This window comes from Micromys minutus (assembly GCF_963924665.1).
Source record: "Micromys minutus genome assembly, chromosome: 1".
Lineage (NCBI taxonomy): Eukaryota > Metazoa > Chordata > Mammalia > Rodentia > Muridae > Micromys > Micromys minutus.
Genome location: NC_137969.1, coordinates 23,893,710 through 23,912,152, shown reverse-complemented (window position 1 = coordinate 23,912,152; position 18,443 = coordinate 23,893,710). Strand labels below are relative to the sequence as shown.

The following is an 18,443-nucleotide window of genomic DNA, read 5'->3' as shown; positions in this document are numbered from 1 at the left end:
GGAGTCAGCTCCAGCCCCAGCTCCAAGGCCTGCGTCCTGGTTCTCAACACCAAATAACATTCAGATGAGGGGATCATAATGGAGTCCTGGGTTCTGTGTCTGACCATAGTAGGTGGTCAAGAACCGATAGCGCCTCCCTCCTTCCCTCTTGGTCTCCGAACAGTAGCCTTGCCGCGTGTTCTAGTTTGCTTTTTGTTGCTGCAGCAAACACCATGACTATGGGAGGAAGGGTCTTATTTCAGTCCATTTACAGTTCGTCATCGAGGGTGGTCAGGACAGAAACTCGGGGTAGGAATCTGAGCAGGAACTGACACAGAGACCGTGGGGACTGTCACTTACTGGTTTGCTCTCTGCCTCATGCTCAGCTGGCCTTCTACAAAGGGACCTGCTCAGGGATGGTAATGTCTGTAGAGGGCTGGGCCCCTCCCACATTAGTCGCCAAGATAGCTCTCCACAGACACAGCTGCAGGACAGTCCTGTCAAGGTGTTTCTTTAATGGAGGTTCTCTCACACAGTTCAAGGCTGTGTTAGGTTGATAGCGGAAGCTAGCAAGGTTATTGTGTCTGGACTAATGCAGATGTTCAGGGCTCCCTCATCCACAGTATAGCCTTTGGACCAGTGCTTACATCCTATGGTGGCATCTACCCAGAAAAGCTTTAGAGCCTGCCGGGGGCGTGTGTCTGCTCATGGAAGGCGGGGCCAGAGAAACGCTGGGCACTTCTGGAGCAGACACAGCTATGCAGTGACTTCCTGCCTTAGCATCCTACTGGTTTTCACTGTGCCTTTTGCTTCTCAGCAGCTAAAAGCGCTTTTAACCCTTATGTTTGCTTTTACCCTTACCCTTGCCGCCGAGCCTGTTCCTAGTCAGTGCTTCGCCAGCTGTTGCCCTGGAAACTTGTGTGGCTTCATCATGCCCCACGTGTCAGTGAGGCAGAGCTACACGCCCCACACGCTAGAGGTTCAGAACCGTGGCTGCATGAAGCCGTCATAGGCTTTTATGTCTGACTTGAACGCCAGGCTGGTCTTTTGTCCCTTGTGTGGAAGAGATAAGGGGACAGATGTTTCTGCTGTGCTAGTGGCACTTCTCTAAGGGCTGTACTCTTAGAGCCAACCCCCAACCTCCGTCTGGGAAAGGGACTGTTGACTTCCCCATAGCTCAGGAATCGTAGCTTCCCCCAACTCTCCGTAGTGGTTTGTTGCAGGTTGGGTTGGAGCTAAAGTCAATAAACTTGTAGTGACACACTTCAGAGACAACAGGGGCTGAGTGTGTCAGGACACCCACCCACGGCTGGTGGTGGATTAGTGTGGAGATGTCCCAGGCAGGTGAGGGAAGAGATGTTCCATCCTTTGAGGCTCTGGCCCTGAAGCAGAAGGCTCTCGTCACGATACCGTTGCTATTGCTGTGCCCAAGGGCTTCGCAACTATCCAGGGACCTGGGACTGTTGACAACAGTTCTGGGCACAGGGAGATTGGGTCCTAGGAGGAAAGTCCCCAGAGGACATGCCAGTTTAGAAGCAGTGCTCTATGACAAATACCTGGGGCTGGCCTGGAAACCAGCTACTCTGCATTGATAGCTCTGTCACCGGCATCTGGGAGTTGATCCAAGGTGCCATTGCTGTTGCCAAGGGGCACCTCTGGGACGTCCCTGTCCTGCAGTTTCTGCCGCTGACACTATCCAGGAAGCCGTGAGGGGCAGGTGTGCTGTTTTCTGGGTCTAGGGAGAAGCCAGGGATGGCCCGTCGAGCCGGCTCAGGCTAGTTCCTGCAGCATCCCCAACATGGAGTACATCCTGTTTGTGCTCTACTTTTCCTTCTTCCTCTGCCTCTGTGCCCTCGTGTGCCTGTACTTCTCTGGCTGCCAGGAGATGACCTATAAGCATGAAGGTACGCAGCTGCCTGGGATGGGAGGGTCTGTCTTGGTAGTTCTGGCTGCTACCAGACAGTCCTAGATCTTCTGGGCAATTATGGTTGGATGCTGGGAAGGTAAAGAGAAAAGCTGATGAGATGATGGATACAGTGGAGTGTGTGTGTGTGTGTGTGTGTGAGAGAGAGAGAGAGAGAGAAAGAGAGAGAGTGTGTGTGTGAGTGAGTATGTGTGTGTGTGTTTGTGTGTGTGTGTATGCTAAGTCCATTGGAGAGGTTACTGTGTGTGTGTGTGTGTGTGTGTGTGTGTGTGTGTGTGTGTGTATGCTAAATCTAGTGGAGAAATGTGTGTGTGTGTTAGATCCTGTGGAGAGGTTAGTGTATGTGTGTGTGTGTATGTATGGTATGCTGAGTTCAGTGGAGAGATTTGTGTGTGTGTGTGTGTGTGTGTGTGCGCTGAATCCAGTGGAGAGGTTAGTGTGTGTGTGTGTATATGTGTATGTGTGTATGCTGAGTTCATTGGAGAAGTTAGTGTGTGTCTTTCTGTGTGTATGTGTGTATATGTGTGTATGCTGAGTTCATTGGAAAGGTTAGTGTGTGTGTGTGTGTGTATGTATGTGTGTGTATGTGTGTATGTATCCTTTCCTTGTGCCAAGTGTGAACACAAATGTGTTTGTGTGGAGAAGAAACATTTGCCCTAAAAGCGGTTAGGTGAAAATTACTTTTACACACACACACACACACACACACACACACACACACACACACATTCATACACAAGGTCTTATGTAGCTCATTGAGGTGGCTTCAAACTTGACCATGTATCCGAGGATGACCTTTGACCTTGAATTTCTGACCGTCATGTCTCTACCTCTGTCACTTCCTAAGTGTCCCATGACTCACAGCTGTGTCAGCACAGCACCCCGAAGCCGTGTATACCACACTCGGTGTACACGGTGCTGGAGATCTGACCCAGAGCTGCACTCGCAGTAGACCAGCACTGCCAACCGAACCACACCCTTAGCCCCCAACTCCATTTTAAACTTTGGATTTCCTCATAAAAATGACTCTGGCTGACTGACCTGCGTTGGAAGGGGGGTGGGTGTCTAGAGGGGCAAGCCCTTTCCATGGCACACTTGGCACCTGAGAATATCAGGAACTTTCCTGCCCAAGAGTTTCAGGAGGTAAACATCCAGGAAGTTTAGAATTAAGGGCCACGGGCCCCTTGGCAGCTGACGGGGGTGGGGGGGGGGACACAACATCTCCTGGTAGCCCTCCCCGACTCTTGGGAAGTAAGTGTGGGCCACCTCTGGGTATCAGGAAGCAGCTAGAATGAGTTTCCTGCTCTTCTAGGAGATAGGCACGGGGTTTACTTCAAACAGGGTGGCTTCTCTGTTTTGTGCTGTCAGTGAGGCTGTGCTGGGTGGGCTGGTTCTGTCACCGAGACAAAGGAGCTGTTCCAGGCACGCAGGCACAGTACACCTCTAGTCCTGCCATTTGGGAGGTGGGGACACGAGGGACAGAGTTTTAAGGCCTGCATGACACAAGACATTATTTGAAAAAGAAAATAAACCGAAAGGGAGTCTCCCTAGTTATGGATTCCCTTCCATTGTGGCAGGATTTCACCGAGACTGTTGGTGTGTGCTGGCTTGCTCCCTGTAAGTGGCTTCTGGCTTCCCCTGGTGTAACGTGGCTTCCTGCAGCCCCAGTCTAGGGCCAGGTCTACTGTGAGGCTCTACCAGGGCCCGACCCTGGCCTGTTCAGTTGGGAACCTGAGCAGTTAAAACCCTGTGATTAGGCTCTGTCATTGGAAGTTACCCTGCACTTCAAGAGCAGATAAGCCTAGGCAATTGACCAAGGTTGTCAGCCCCAGAAACTTCCAGAATGCTAACAGCGGATGGTTGTAGCCCAACACTATGTCCTGATCTTGGGAAGTGTGCCATTTTAGAATCTTCCTGGGGCCCACTTGGTAGGAGGAGGAACAGAGACATCACTACATTGGGCCACCAGTTAGCACAGCCAACACGCAGATCTGTCCCTAAGGGCCAGGCAATTAGCAGTGTTTATGAAAAATAAGGTTGGCCAGGCAGCAGCCCAAGGCAACAGAGGCATGGAGCTTGAGGTAGAGGTGAGCTGCTGGTGTAGACGCCACTGCTTCCTGGAGTCTCCAGTGCCTGCAGGGGTGGGGCTTCCTATCTGAGAGGAGGGAGAGATGCTGAAGACCACTTGGACTGCATGAAACCTAACTCGGTCTCACCGTTCTAACCTGCCAGCTCACCTGGGCACGGAGGCAGGGGGATACTTAGCAGATGCTGGCCATGTGAACCTTCAAAGAGGTCATGAGCACATTAGTAACATTCTGAGTGGTAGTGCTTGCAGGAGCCTTGTAGAGCATCTGTAGAAACCCTAACTGTACAAAGTGACTGAGAAGTCCCCATGCCCCTCCCCTGTAATGTCAAAGGGACTTCCACATGGTGTTGTTGCTGGTGACCGTAGCCTCCATGTTCTCGTATCTGCACGTGTGTGTTTCCTGCCGCAGTGGCTTGGGTCTGGGGTACACCCTGCCTCCTCTCTGGGTTGAGGAGAGGCGTGTGACTGGGAGTCCCTGGGAACCCAGGGCTGATCACTGCAACGAGGCTACTGTGCTCTCATAGTCCTGGGAAGCCTTCACTCTGATTGTGAAGGCAAGGAGATCTCTCAAAGGGGGTGTTTAGGAAGAGGATAAAGAGGAGCGTGCATAGAGCCAGAAAGAGGGGTGCATGTGGAGATTGGAGGTTGGTGGATGTAGTCTTCTGGGGCTAGTGCTCCCTAGCAGGTACCCTACCTGGCTTTAATCATGTGTCTCCAGGCTAAACCTTGTCTGGCTTACTGAAGCTTCTCAGTCCATGATTACTGAAGAGTGAATGACTGATTGAACAAATGAATGAAGGGAGACCCACATCCCATACAGTTTGGAGTGAGAGAGGTGTGGCCGGAGTCTCGGGTAGTTGGCAAACAGGGCATTAAAAACTGAGCCTATGAGTGCAGAAGACACTTAGTGTGATTCTTCCTAATTGTGTCAGCGTTCTGAATGCATTGTCATCCAAGCCTAAGAAAAATGAACGCTTAGGGAGAGTTTCTGGGGAAGACATGGACCATGTAACTGCTTCTCCCGCCTAGCCCCGGGGTCAGAATCTTGGGTCTCCTAATCACATGTGCTCTTCCCGGCATCCCGTGTATCAGCTCCTTCTGTGGGACCAGACATCTCACTCAGCCCGTAGAATGCTCTGGGTGCTGGGACTTGGATAAGCACAGAGTGAGTAAGGTCCCCCTTATGCTGGGAGGCTGGCAGCTCATCCATGGCCAGGAGGGACTTAGGGCTCAGAGGACCCTGCATTTATGGCAAACTCGGGAGTTACATAGCCCTCTCTGCCTATGACACCTCCTCCCACCTAATCAACATTGTCACACTAGCCACATCTTCACCTGCCTTAGTGGCTGTCTCTGTCCTGAGCCAGCTGTAGATGTGGCCACAGCTCTGTGTGCCCTGCCTCAGCCCCCTGTGCCCTGGGCTGGCCACGGACAGGCAGCTGCTGTCTTCCTGACGTCATGTTGTTACCTCTCACAGAAGCATGTTGTGGAGACATTTTTTGGATTTGATGAGGAGTCCGTGGACTCTGAAACGTTGTCAGAGACATCCTACAACACAGACAGGACAGACCGGACCCCAGCCACACCCGAAGAGGACTTAGACGAGGTAAGCAAACTGCAGTACGCTAGGGACTTGACACCTTTGTGTTGGCCAGGGCTGCTCCCTCTCTGGTGGTCAATCCTGCCATGTCCCAGAGCAAGGAAAGCTGGTCCTTGCTGCCGAGAGGGGACTCAATGAGCACCTTCCTCGGGGCTGATCTCCTGTGAGACTTAAGGCTGCTAGGGAAACAACCAGAGGCTGACCATGGTACTCACATGTCTTGTTTTTTATTGCCCCCCACAAAGGTGACGGAAGTGGTCACAGTTGGTGACTTTCCTAAATTCCAGGCATTCTGTATCATAGTCTTTCCCATATCATAGTCTTTTCCATATCATGATGCTGCAACCCACACCAGGCTTCCTCTGTCTGTCCTCCATGCACCCCACTGATGCTGTCTCTTGAGCCTGGTTGAGAAGGGTACACTAGCCCTGATTGTGGCAGGGGTTGGTAGCACTTCCTGGTATCACATGTGCCCTCTTGGGAAGCTCGGTGCAGCTTCCTGGGTGAGCCTAGGAACTACCCATCCTGTGTCTCCTTGTCCTAGCTCTTTGAGCAGTCACCTCGCACGGTCCCGTGGCTGGGATCCATTCAGTCTTTACTATAGAGTGCCTTCTTGAATGACATCAGGACCCTCAGGAAGATGGACCCTTCCTCTAGTCAGCCCACTGGCCTTAATTAAGTTCAGGTGCTTATGGAAGGACCTACCCGTGTAGGAAATGCCACGTCCTGTCTGTGTAACTGGCTCAAATTTGGTCCAGTAATAACCTCTGGTTTTTACAAACTTGTCCTGAGCCCCACAACAGTGACTTGCTACTGTTAGTCACCCTGCACTGTCCTCTCATGACCACACGGGGGCGTCACACATAGGCGCTCTCCAGTCAGATACCAGTGTCTGTCTGGAGAGCGGAAACTCCCAGACACGTGGCCAGAGGAACACCATTCTCAGGGTGAACCTTTACCTGTGGAGTCAGGCTGGTCCCCAGGAGGCCTGTGAGACTCGGGATGAGGTGTTGAAGTAGGGAAGGCATTTTTCTCCCAGTAGCCTTCACTCTCAGTCCTTCCCATTACTTCCTGGTTTGACAAGCTCACTAGGCATCTGTAGACACACTGGAGAGATGTGGGCATTTGCTCTTGTTTTGACTCTGTCCCTTGAAGTCACATCAAGTCATGAACTGACTTTTTGTTTGTTCATTTTGTTTTTGTTTGGTTAAGACCACAACCAGAGAAGAGGCTGACCTGAGGTTCTGCCAGCTAACCAGGGAGTACCAGGCTCTGCAGAGGGCATATGCCCTGCTTCAGGAGCAGGTTGGGGGGACGCTGGATGCTGAGAGGGAGGCCCGGGTAAGTGTGTCCCATCGTTGGTGGGGAAGGGACAGAGACTGGGGACCAGGAGGGGACCTGGAATCTTGAAACTGACGGAGGTGGAACTACACCCCCCACTTTTCGTCTGCCGTCTGTTTGCAAGAGAGAGAACAAACAGAGTTGAAGAGGTGGGGGCGAGTAGATGGCCAGCCGAGGGACGATCTTAGTTCCATCTGCCAAGCCCACGTGGTAGAAAAAGAACTGATTCTTGCAAGTTGTTCTATAACCTCCACATAGGCAAATACACCATATACAGTAAATTAAATAGAATGGGCTTTAAGGGAGTGATGAGGTTATAGTCAGCCAGCCTTTTCAGGCTTCAGACCTGTAGAGCCAAAGGCTCTCCCTCTCACACCCCAGTGTCCTCAAAAACACTTTCAGGGCTTCTTGGAGCACCCAAGGCACAGGCACTACAGGGGCTGCATCATGGTACTGGGATGAACTTTTCTGGAAACTTCCTCCCACTGACCCTTCTTCCATCTTGAAGTCTACAGTATTCGCATATCCCTCTGGGAGTGCTGGGGATACTAGAGAGCCCATACTGGTTTAGTATTGTTCCATGCCCCCATCTCATTCCCACAGTCCTATGAGCCAGGATGATCTCATGTCCTGAAGAAGCAGAGGCTCAGGAAAGTATCAGCCTGTCTGAAGATTCCCAGATGGTCCCCAACATAACTTGGAGCTGGGACCATGCCACTCTGGCTCAGAATGCTCTGGAAACAGCCCCGGGAGCTCTGTGCAGGAGGGTTTGGGTATCCTAAAGGATACATAACTCTGTGGTTTATAGGTCTCAGGAAGATGGAAGGCACAGACAGGAGCAACCATCTCCAGAATGAACTTGGCCTCAGGGGTTGGGGGGGCACAGATACACAGAGAACAAGATTCCCAAAGGGATGTAGCCATTTCTGCCACAATGAAAGATCAGTCTTTCTTTTCTGAGCCACAGCAGGTATATATCTTGGCTTTATCTGTTTTTAATTTCCTTTTGTCTTTTAACGTCATCCACTTGCCCAGTTAATGGAGATTTCACAGTGAAATGTGTGGTGGGGCATGATACCTGTAATCCCAGCACTTGGAGGCTACAGCAGGAGGGTTGCCATGACTTGGAGGTCAGCTGGGGCAGCATAGTGAGTTCTGGGCTAGACTAGGCTGTAGGGTGAGGCCTTGTTTCATAGATTAAAAAGAAAAGGAGAAGAGGTAGATGTCCCCACTTTCCAGATGACCTTGAACTCCTGATGCACCACCTCCTGGGGGCTAAGATTTCAGTTCTCTGACAACACACCTAGCTTGGATCCCTGACTTCAGGAAAGCAGAATGGCTTCCCATTCCCCGTGTCAGCGTGTGGCTGCAGCCAGGACTAGGGTGTGTGCCCACGTTGGTCCCTGCTTGCTTCTTCTTGCTGTAGGGTCAGCTGATCAATAGCTTCCCTGATGTACATGACTTACCTGGCTTATGAAGTCTTAGGTTTTGGTCTTTGCTATTGGGGACAGAGCAGAGACCCATTAGACCACCAAGCAAGTAGAACGGCTGGATGATGCTGAATGAGAAAGCACTGGCCAGAGCTGGCTTTGGGACCCTGAGGCATCCAGTTTGGGCTAGTTCATCCCAGAAGAGGGTGACCCCAGGCTGCCCTTTGATTGTCTTTTACTGGGAGAGTCAGAGCCATCACCTCCCATGATCCTCTAGCTCTTGCTTCATGATGCAGCTGCAGATGGACTCCAGAGCCCTCAAGTGGTTGTGATGTGAGCATCCGTGCAACAGGACCCTCCTATCCCTAAACTCTGGGAGTGTGTGGGCGATCTCTGGTTAGCAGCCTGATTCTTTACCTCCCAGTCATCTCTGCCTGTGACTTACTCACTTCCCGGTCCTTTTTTTCCCTCCCAGACTCGGGAGCAGCTTCAAGCTGACCTGCTGAGGTGCCAGGCCAAAATTGAGGACTTAGAGAAGCTACTGGTTGAGAAGGGACAGGTAAGCAGGAAGGCCGTGCACTCTGCGATCCTCATGGTTCTGTCCCTGGGGTTCGACAGCGTCTTTGGTGTGCCAAGGGTGAGGAGGGACGGGGTTCTGTGGAGAAATCCCTCTGATCCCAGGCGAAAATGTGTTGTCACAATCAAGAGTGTTCCCTGAAAACTTTGCCTGGTGTTCCCTTGATTGTCAAATACAGGGAAACAGAAGGTAACTCTTAGAGCAGAGACGTGGCCAGGAGCTCTTTTGGCTGGAGCTAGAACCCAACGAAAAGCTGAGGTTTCTCATCAAGATTTTAATTGCCTGCCTATAATTGACACACCACAGTCTGAGGCTGTGACTGCACCATAGGACTCTTGATTGGTTTTTCTCACAGTCTCCCCTTCCTGATGTGATTAGCCCAGGCCCAGTGGACAGGAGGCAGGGGTAGGCAGCCCTTAAGCCTTCTTGTTTGTGCCTGTTGTAAGCAGGGGGTCATCTACGCTACACGGTTCCCTTAGGGACTCAGTACTGGAGGTGCCATCTTAGAACTCATTTCCTGTCAGCAGGCTGAGGTGACTCTTGCTGCCTCAGCATAGCTTACTGGCCCAAACCAGTCTCATTGGCTTATGAAGGGCTGAGGCACAGGCACAGGCGTGCGTGACTACAGATCCTTGCCCTTGCCCCCTGTCAGGGACTAAGGGGATATGGAGAGGTCTTAGATGTGTGTGTGTGTGTGTGTGTGTGTGTGTGTGTGTGTGTGTATGTGCTGTAACAAACTACCTCCAAACTGAATTGCTTAAACAGTAGGGTTCGATTTGCTCCGAGATCTGGATTGGTGCCAGGTTGGGCTCTGCAAATGGTTGTTCTGTTGGTCTTGCCTGGGGTTGCCCTGAAACTTCAGTAGTGAGGCAGGTCAAGTGGGGCTAGAAGGCCTTACATGAGCTCACTTACCACATGTGGTCTGGTCACCCCTCCTCAAATAGATATTCTGGCTTTTTTATCTGGTCATCTTGGATGAGGGACCTCCTTCCCTCAAACAGCACAAACACTGACCAGGCCTCTGCTTACATCACATTTATCAGGACCCGAGTAGGCAAAACACATCACAGCCAAGCCCAGCTTCCAGGCTGGAGACTTTGGAGAATGAGCTGAACTGCAAAGCTGCACACACAGATATGGAGCAAAGGCCGCAGCCACCCTTGTGACCAGTCCACCAGACAGGAAGGTGGATGGACACAGTGCTATGTTCCCGGTCACATGAACATACATGCAAAGAGCATGCATGCAAATATGTACAGCAGAGACACGGGGTACCAGGAGGTGACCTTCACATGTCTCCTGGGTGTCCTTCCTCTGTTGGCCAGATCCTAGGTCCGCCTTGGCTAGCAAGCATTGCTGAATACCCTTGGTGAGAGCGGCCTGAGCTAGAACTGTGGGGGTGGGGGCGGGGGGAGGAGGTGGAAATGGCTTCCTTGCCTCCTGTCTTCTTCCTTCTCCAGCCCGATGTGACTCTGGCTTGGCACTGTGGGTGACACGGTTTCGGGACAGAGGCTGTGCTGACAGGCTGCATGTGTGTGGAGTTGAGCAAAGTACCAGTGAGGGAGAGGAAAGCCCAGCAGGGTTTTCACTCAGCCACCACTGAGCAGCTTCCTATGGTTCCCCAGGGGACCCTGAACCCATGGGGAGAGAGCTAGGGAAGAAGGACATGTCACAAGTGGGGCTAGGAGGCTTTCAATGATCTCACATACCCCCCGTGGTCTGCTTGCCCCTCCTGCTGCTACGTGCTCTCAGGGCAGTTAGAAGGACCCTGTTGTTAAAGGTTTAGAGGGGCGGTGAAGTCATACAGCCACTGTCCCTGTCTGGGGCTTGGCGGCTCAGCCAACACCGGAATCAGTGAGTAAATACCCTGTATTTCCCGCAGGACGCTGCGTGGGTAGAGGAGAAGCAGGTTCTCATGAGGACAAACCAGGACCTGCTGGAGAAGGTATGCTCAGGCCAGAGCCTCAGGCCCGGTCATGAACCACAGAGGCCACCAACCAGTCCCAAGCCCTCAGTACGCCACCCCGACCAGGGGCTCATGGCTCAGTGGTTCTCATAGGAGAGGGGTCGTCCCCACTGGGTCTGTCTGGGAAGGAACCTTTAGGTCCTAGCACCTTTGGGGTTCCTTCTGACAAACAGGAAGGGTCTCCATCTCCCTTTGCTGTTGACTTGGGAGTCTTCCTGTTTCTCATGGGGACACGTTAGGCAGACAGAGTCCAAGGTAGGCCCTCAGGCCCCCTCAGTTGGGTGAGTTCTTGTATTGGCCTCTCACTGTAGAGCTCCCTGAAGCTTGGTGGGAATTGGTCTGAATGTGCTTTGGCACCGAGATTCGCTTTTCTTTGCTCAGATGGGTCCATTCAGTTATTTAAAGTAGATGCCAAGTTGTGCCACCATGATCCCAGTGCCCGTTTAGAGCATTTCGAGCCCCCACCCCCACCATTGCCTACCTGCAGTCCTTCCTATTTCCTATCTTCTTGAACTGTGTGGTCAGTAGACTCATGCCCTATGCACATTCCATGCCGGGAGAAGAGAATCTAGGGTGGGCCCTGGGTCTTCAGCATCCCGAAAGCCCGGGCCCGAACTGGCAAGGCCCATCTCCCAGGTAGGTGGCCTGGATCTGGCCCAGCTCTGCTGTGTCACCTGCCCTGGCCCTATCTTTCTTCAGGCATTCAGGGGTGGCTGACATTGGCCGCCTGGTGGGCCCTGGGTGTCAGGAAGGCTTTAGTGGCTCTTGCTTCAGTCCTATGGGCCACACAAGAAACTCAATGTTTCCCAGTGTCTCCCGAGTACCTGCAAGGTCTTCTGATAGGAGGAGAGAGAATAGATAGCTCTCACCTACACACACTGTCCTTGGGGCTTCTTGCTGCAGTCAATTGTAGGCACTGCTGTTAATCTCTTTGGGTGGGAACTGAGGGTCAGAGCAGTTCTGACCTGCATCCTGAAGCTCGTCCCAGGCTGCTCTGTGCTCTTGGGAGCAATTAATGTTCTCTTAAGAGCCTTTTGGGGTGTTGGAGACCTGAGCCCCCACAGTACCTGCCTGTAGCAGCGTCCACAGTTTATTCTGGAGCCTGGCTTCAAAGGGCCCGGAGGACTCTGGGAGCCAAACCACCCACACTGCACCCTTACACTGTCCACAGGGAGGGATTTGGAAGCCCCGGGCCTCAGGCCCCCACCACCTGTTTGTTCAGCAAAAATCTAAGGAGTTTTCTTGGTCTGGGATTGGCGCTATGGAGACCTAGTTCCCTGTCTCTCTCAGACCACCCACTGATGCTGGATTCTAGTTGCGGGACCCCCGGGGTGTGGGGGCAACCACGGAGGCCATTAATGTCAAGTTGTCTTTGCCCCAGATTTACAGGCTGGAGATGGAGGAGAACCAGCTAAAGAGCGAAATGCAAGATGCCAAGGACCAGAACGAGCTGTTAGAATTCAGAGTGCTAGAACTCGAAGTAAGAGACTCTATCTGTTGTAAGCTCTCAAACGGAGCAGACATTCTCTTTGAGCCCAAACTGAAATTCGTGTAAAGCTCCCTGACATTTCCGAGCATGCGTGAAGGGACGTGTTACCGTTTCTCTCCCTCCCCCACCCCCTCCCACTCCGTTCTTTTCTTCTTCCTCTTTCTAAAAACAATCTGTATGTCCGGGATAACTTCACTGCCTTAACGTGTCCTGGGGAGGATGCTCGCGACGTCTGTGGACCTGTACCAGAGCAATCTATTTATTGCCTACCGCTTGTTTTGCACTTAATAAAATAAGTTGTTTTTGCAATATTTTGCCTTTTTTATTTGTGTTTCATTTCCATAACTACTATCCTGCATGCAGCCACTGGGTGTGCCTTCCACAGCCCCAGACAACAGCTCGGTTGCAATGGATAACACACCTTTGATCTTGCATGTAGCAGGCCTCTTCTGAGATAGCAGGGTCTGCCCCAGACGGCTCTTGACCCCTGCTGTGTTTAACAGTAGTGTGGGCCCATTTTCTGCCTGCCAAAGCAAACGCAAGGTAAGTGGAGGCAGGCAGGAGGTTGTATTTACACAGGTGCTAACCAGCTACTTCGCTCAAACCCTTCTGGCCGGTAAATACAAACCTGGGCACTGCAGGCATTTGAATTTAAATGATCCGTGATTCAAAGGGCATCTGGAAACTCCCAGACACTGCATGCATAGAGACCTTGTCTCTCTGGGAACCCCACAGAGCAGTGAGTAGGACTCTGAGGGGGACACCGGGGAGTTTGTTGCTTCCGGTCACAGTCCTGCGTCAGGTGTGTTACGGTATTGCTCGGCTCTCATGGCCCGTCATCCTCCCATTCCGCCTCTGTGTAAAAGTCATCAGCTTCCTACACATCTCTGCATTTGTGGCGAGCCTCCGTGAGGCTCCTGTGACAGTGTTCTGCTTCCCCGGCCGACACCTTTGCATGTGTGACTCCTCTCCATCCGAGTGGGCGTCTCCTCTCATCTGTGGCTTCTCTCGTTTTGTTTTCCCTCCTTCTGTGGCCCGGGCTTTGTACTCACTCCTGGAAAGGACAGGTCGAGTGGCTTTCAGCTCCCATTGTCACTGTGCCTCAGCTCTAGCCTTCACTCTTTCATCCGAAGTTAGAAGTCATGCTTAGTACCCCACCACTGTGAGAACGCCTTCCGCAAGTGTTTCCCTAGGACCCTTTTCACTGAGAATCTCAGATACCACATGCTTTGCCAGAGCTTTCCAACAGCCTTCAGAGCCACTGGGAAGCAGGTTTATGACTTTGTCCATAGAAAAATGGGCTGCTCCGATCCCCCTTTTCTATAAAAAGCCCGCTGGTTGAGTACCTCTGGTGGCAGGTGTAGAGAAGTAAAGGTTGTAACAGTCTTGTCTCTTAGAGCAGTGTGAAGTGAGGTAAACCAGCTGAGGGCTTCCCAGAAACTCACTGTGAACAGACCCCAGCCCTCCCCTCAAGGCTCACGCAGTGTGTTAAGGTGTGCTTTCCAGGTTCACACTAATCCCCACCACTTCTCTGGGTGTGATTATAAAGGTCTGGAAGTTGTTACTATAATTTCAGCATGCCCCCCCTCCCCCAGAGCAGCTTGATCTGATGTAGGATTTGAGAGGGTGCCAGCCCGTCATCTGCTAGTGTCACGGGCTTAAGGCCAACTCCATGAAGAAAATGCACAGGAGACCAGGGTGCTGTTCTGCCCACATGCTGTAATTCCTCTAAGCTACGAGGCTCCCTCAGGCCTTCCATAAAGTGCCCCTGCAGTGCATGGCTGATGAATGTCTCCTTTGGGACACCTGACCATTAATCTGAGGTGGGGGGAGGCTGAGAGTGATGATCATGGGTCTTGTTGGAGTGGACCAAAGGAACTAAACCAAATTTAAAAACTCCAAGCTGAGTCACCCATTGTCACGGAAAGCAAAGAGAGTCAGAAGTGGCCACCCACTAGCAGGGGACCTCAGACTCAGCCGTGCCAAGCCTCCCTGGGTTCATACCTTGTGAGGTAGCTTAGGTATCACGTAGGATAACCGATGTACCCAGCCTAGAATATCCCCCATGGTGGCTGGCTTCTGTTCTCCATTGAATCTGAGCCCTTGTTTTGATTAAGCCTCCTCTTCTGTGACTTCTGGGGTTTGGATTGCAATAGGCAGACCTGTGGGGCCCAATCATCTGTTTCTTCCTAGCATTAGGGGAGATGTAAAGGGGTCTCTGACCCCCAAAAGGCAGGGAGACAGCACGTGTCCCATACCAGGACTGTGCAGTTCCTCCTTTGCTGATAACTTGGGAAGAAGCAAGTGGTGACTAGCGCAGTCAAGTTCTGTCTTTAAACCACGTCTTTTCCCCAGGAGAGAGAGCGGAGGTCGCCAGCCTTTAACCTCCAAATCACCACCTTCCCCGAGAACAACAGCAGCGCTCTCCAGCTGTTCTGTCACCAGGAAGGAGTAAAGGTAGCATGCCTGGGGGGTGGGGTATGTCTCATGGACCTGCCATTCAGGGGCGGACTGTGTGCCTGGCGCGGTGGTAAAGGGGGATTGTGTCATCAGGTCAGGGACAGAGCCTGCACTGCTGTGTGGAGAGGCAGAGAGCCAGGTGAAAGGATCAATTGTTACCCTTCATCTACTTGTAGGAAGACTCTAAACCCAATCTGGCGACAGGCTGTGTCTTTTATTTTGCACAGTGCGCAGCCCGTAACAGGGGCTTTGCTGATGGTTGGCCACAGGCCTGGTGCCCCACCAGACCCCACAGACAGAGTCCTCAGATGCCTGTGAACTTAGAAAGCAGGGTTGTGCTGGAGTGAATCTCGGTGTATGAACCATAGCTAAGACTTCTCCACCTGCCTGTGCAGAGCCAGAGGCTGGGCCCCACTGTGGCTTCAGAACAAAAGGAGGCGCGTGAGCCATGGTTCTAGAGTAGGTGTGGATCGCCTTTGCAGCTCACACGAGAATGAACATTGGAAATCTCTTCCAGGGTGTGAATATCTCTGAACTTATGAAGAACTTAGATATCCTTGGCGATAACGGGGTAACTATGAGCGATCGGTTCCCAGTTTTCGTGTCCTTGTTTTGATTGGGGGTGTTCTGTGTGACTCCTGGTTTTGTTTTGAGTTATTCTCTGATGTAAGAGATCTGAGAAGTACAATGGGGAGCTTTTGTACGGCCGTGTCCCCGTGTGGGTGGTCGGTCGGGTCTGTATTTGTCAGAGCGGGGCTCTGAACTGAGGACAGCCTTACAGTCTGTAAACGAACAGGGGACCAACAAGCCTAATGGCTAAAGGATGTGCAGACGGAAGGTCCCATACTCAAGGTCGCTGAAGTCAAAAGGTGATTTCTTTGCCTTCTGCAAAGATTGTCTTTAATGAGGCACTATTTATCCAAGCGCTGGGGCCACCCCTGAACCGTCTCCACCTAGAGGGACCGGAGCCACGTACCTCAGATGGCTGGCCCCGGTTGGTTGTTTACTGGGGGCTGATCATTGGCAGGCACAGGAGGGCTTGGCATTGACTGTCTGCCTTATACTTGGAACCCAGTGTCGACCCCTTACCCCTTTTTGTGTTGTAGAATTTGAGGAATGAAGAGCAGGTTGCAGTAATCCAAGCGGGAACTGTGCTTGCCCTGTGTGAAAAGGTAGACCTGGCAGTGTCCTTGTGCTCACATCTTGTCCCAGCACCATAGCAGAAACTGTACATTGGTGTGTCGCTTTATTTGGGAGCATGTGTGTGGGTCAGTCTGCGTCTGCATGTACACATGCATGCCTTTGCGTGTTCAAGATGGAGCACCACACATGCTCACTGTAGAGAGCCTCAAGACTCAGGAGGAAGTGCACACCGCCCTCTGGAAGAGAGCGAGCTGTGGCGTTTGCTTGATTTTCACCCAGTGTCTCCCATGTCCATTTTTTAAAAGTAGAAACACAGAAACAGTGCTGTGTTTCTCTCCTGCTTGCTAAGCTATTTGAAATGGCTTATGAATATGTATTTAAATGGCATTAATGCCATTCCATTAGAGGCACAGAGAACCTCATCACCTCTTAGTGATTTAGTATCCAGAGAGTGCCCACCCTTTCCTATCTACCAGTGTTCCATGGGGGACAACTCACAATCCATGTCTGTATGCACGGAAGAACCCACCCACACATTCTAGGACAGGAATCCAGGCTAGAGAGTAAGACCCCTTCTCAGGGCCTGGAGGTAGGGCTTGGAGCCATAACCTGAAGCTTTTGGCATACGGTCTCTTTCCACTTACAATGTAGCTTTTACCAGGAATAAAAACATGGGCAGTTGGTAGACACCACACCCTGTGAGGTCATAGTTATGCTGTGTTTGAGTGGGTACTCAGCGGGGTGGGATTTCCAGTGTGCCTCAGCAGTTTCTTCTTTCTTGGGAAGTGTAATGACATTTCTTTGGAAGATTTTCTATTGATTCGTTTGCATGGCCATCCATCCATCCATCCATCCATCCATCCATCCATCCATCCATCCATCCACCACACAAGCATTTGTTGTAACTATTCTTTCTGTGTGTGCTTTGTGTATTAAAGATGCTAAACTTTGGCTGTTTTTTAAAAAAGAACACTTCCTGGCTTACTTGCCTCCTGTAGTAGGACTAGAATGTTGAGATGCACATAGCTTTTTGTAGAGTCTTCCCTGTAGATCTTTTCCTTCCACACAAGTCAAAGTGTGAAATGCAACTTCTGGATGATTTAGGTTGAATTCCACAATTGTTATTAGGATACTTAAAATACTGTTTTCTCTCCTAGGCACCTGTTCACCCCCCAATCCTGAGCCAAGTAAAGGACACAAAACACTGAGATGAGACACTGTGATAGTGCCTTGTCCCAGGTCACATGCTTGGGAAGGGTGAGACTCAGAGATTTCTGCTTCTGCCCCTTATCTGGCCAAGTTTGTTTTCCCCATTGGATGGTTGAGCCTGTGAGTCACACTTGGCTCGGTGGAAGTCCATGAGGAGCAAGTGTGTACCACAGTCCTATGCAGATTCAGGATATGATTGTTGCCATCAGCAAAATCGAATGTGGTTTTCTAACCTTTCTTAACACAGGCCATATAGAATCACCTAACTGCTGACTAAAGATACATATCACATGTAGCCTGTCAGTGTTATGTTCCCAGTGAGTCTCTGGGGAATGAGGAAGAGGCCACATTTGTGAGCTCCCTTGTTTCCAAGGAGACCTCTTCTAGTTTGAGTATTGGGTCCACTACTTGCTGTTCAGAGGCCTCAGGATCTGATGGACAGAGTAGAAGCAGTCTCTGCCTTGGCCAGTGGGCTAGGGTAGTGGACATTGGTAGGTGCTAGCTCTTTAGCCCCTGGAGTGTCCCTCAGGGTAGGGTTGCCATGGTAGAAGGTGAGGACCTCATTGAGAAAAAGTTTCAGGCAGCACAGGACCACACATGCCCCAAAAGCTATGCCAAGTCCAGTACCATAGAACCCCAGGCCCCTCAACCTCTTGCATTTTCTTACATAGGAAGAAAGGCAGCCTGTCTGGCATCGGCTAGTCTCTGCTTTGCCACCCCTTGCCCACCTCTGGCTTATACTCTGTTCACCTTTGCCAGCTTCCTGCTAGCTGACACCCATATGCTTCTGGGCACCATCTCCCTACCACACCAGCCTGCCTGGCATTTCACTTTGTGTTATAAATACTAGGGGGAGATTCTGGCTGTTTGGCTGTCAGCCCCTCAAGGCCCCATGAGAGCAGGAGAAAGCAGGGGGTTTGTGGCTGATATCTATGGGCAGAACTCTGGGTGTATGGCAGAAGCAGTGGTCTGGAGACAGGCCTTCAGCTAGGTTCTTCTCAACTTGGCTCTGCCAGACACTGCTTTGGCCATTTGTCTGTGAACTAAAGTGAAACCTCTGTGGATGCTGTTCTTTTTATCCTGTCTTTGCTTTGGGAAAATGTTCAGGAATAGGGGTCAGAGCAGCCTGGGATCTTGTCCATGGGACCCCTAAGAATGCTGGCCAGACAGCCCAGTAACCAATATAGATAGCCTTTTTTAGCTTGGAGCTGGGGGATCCCTGAGAGGTGGGCATTT

The 18,443-nt window shown here is 51.5% G+C and overlaps 1 protein-coding gene across 2 annotated transcripts in view; it reads left to right on the top strand.

The window, feature by feature from the left end:
• The window catches only part of JAKMIP1 (janus kinase and microtubule interacting protein 1), a gene marked incomplete at both ends in the record, with an annotated part of 54,841 nt that overhangs the window by 22,838 nt on the left and 13,560 nt on the right, over window positions 1–18,443 (top strand). For both annotated transcript variants that reach the window (XM_080922322.1, XM_080922321.1), the window contains 8 exons: window positions 5,470–5,598; window positions 6,805–6,933; window positions 8,839–8,922; window positions 10,823–10,885; window positions 12,288–12,386; window positions 14,751–14,852; window positions 15,373–15,426; window positions 15,962–16,027. In XM_080922322.1, the coding sequence (XP_080778448.1) occupies window positions 5,470–5,598; window positions 6,805–6,933; window positions 8,839–8,922; window positions 10,823–10,885; window positions 12,288–12,386; window positions 14,751–14,852; window positions 15,373–15,426; window positions 15,962–16,027 (726 nt within the window). The remainder of the gene's footprint in view (window positions 1–5,469; window positions 5,599–6,804; window positions 6,934–8,838; window positions 8,923–10,822; window positions 10,886–12,287; window positions 12,387–14,750; window positions 14,853–15,372; window positions 15,427–15,961; window positions 16,028–18,443) is intronic.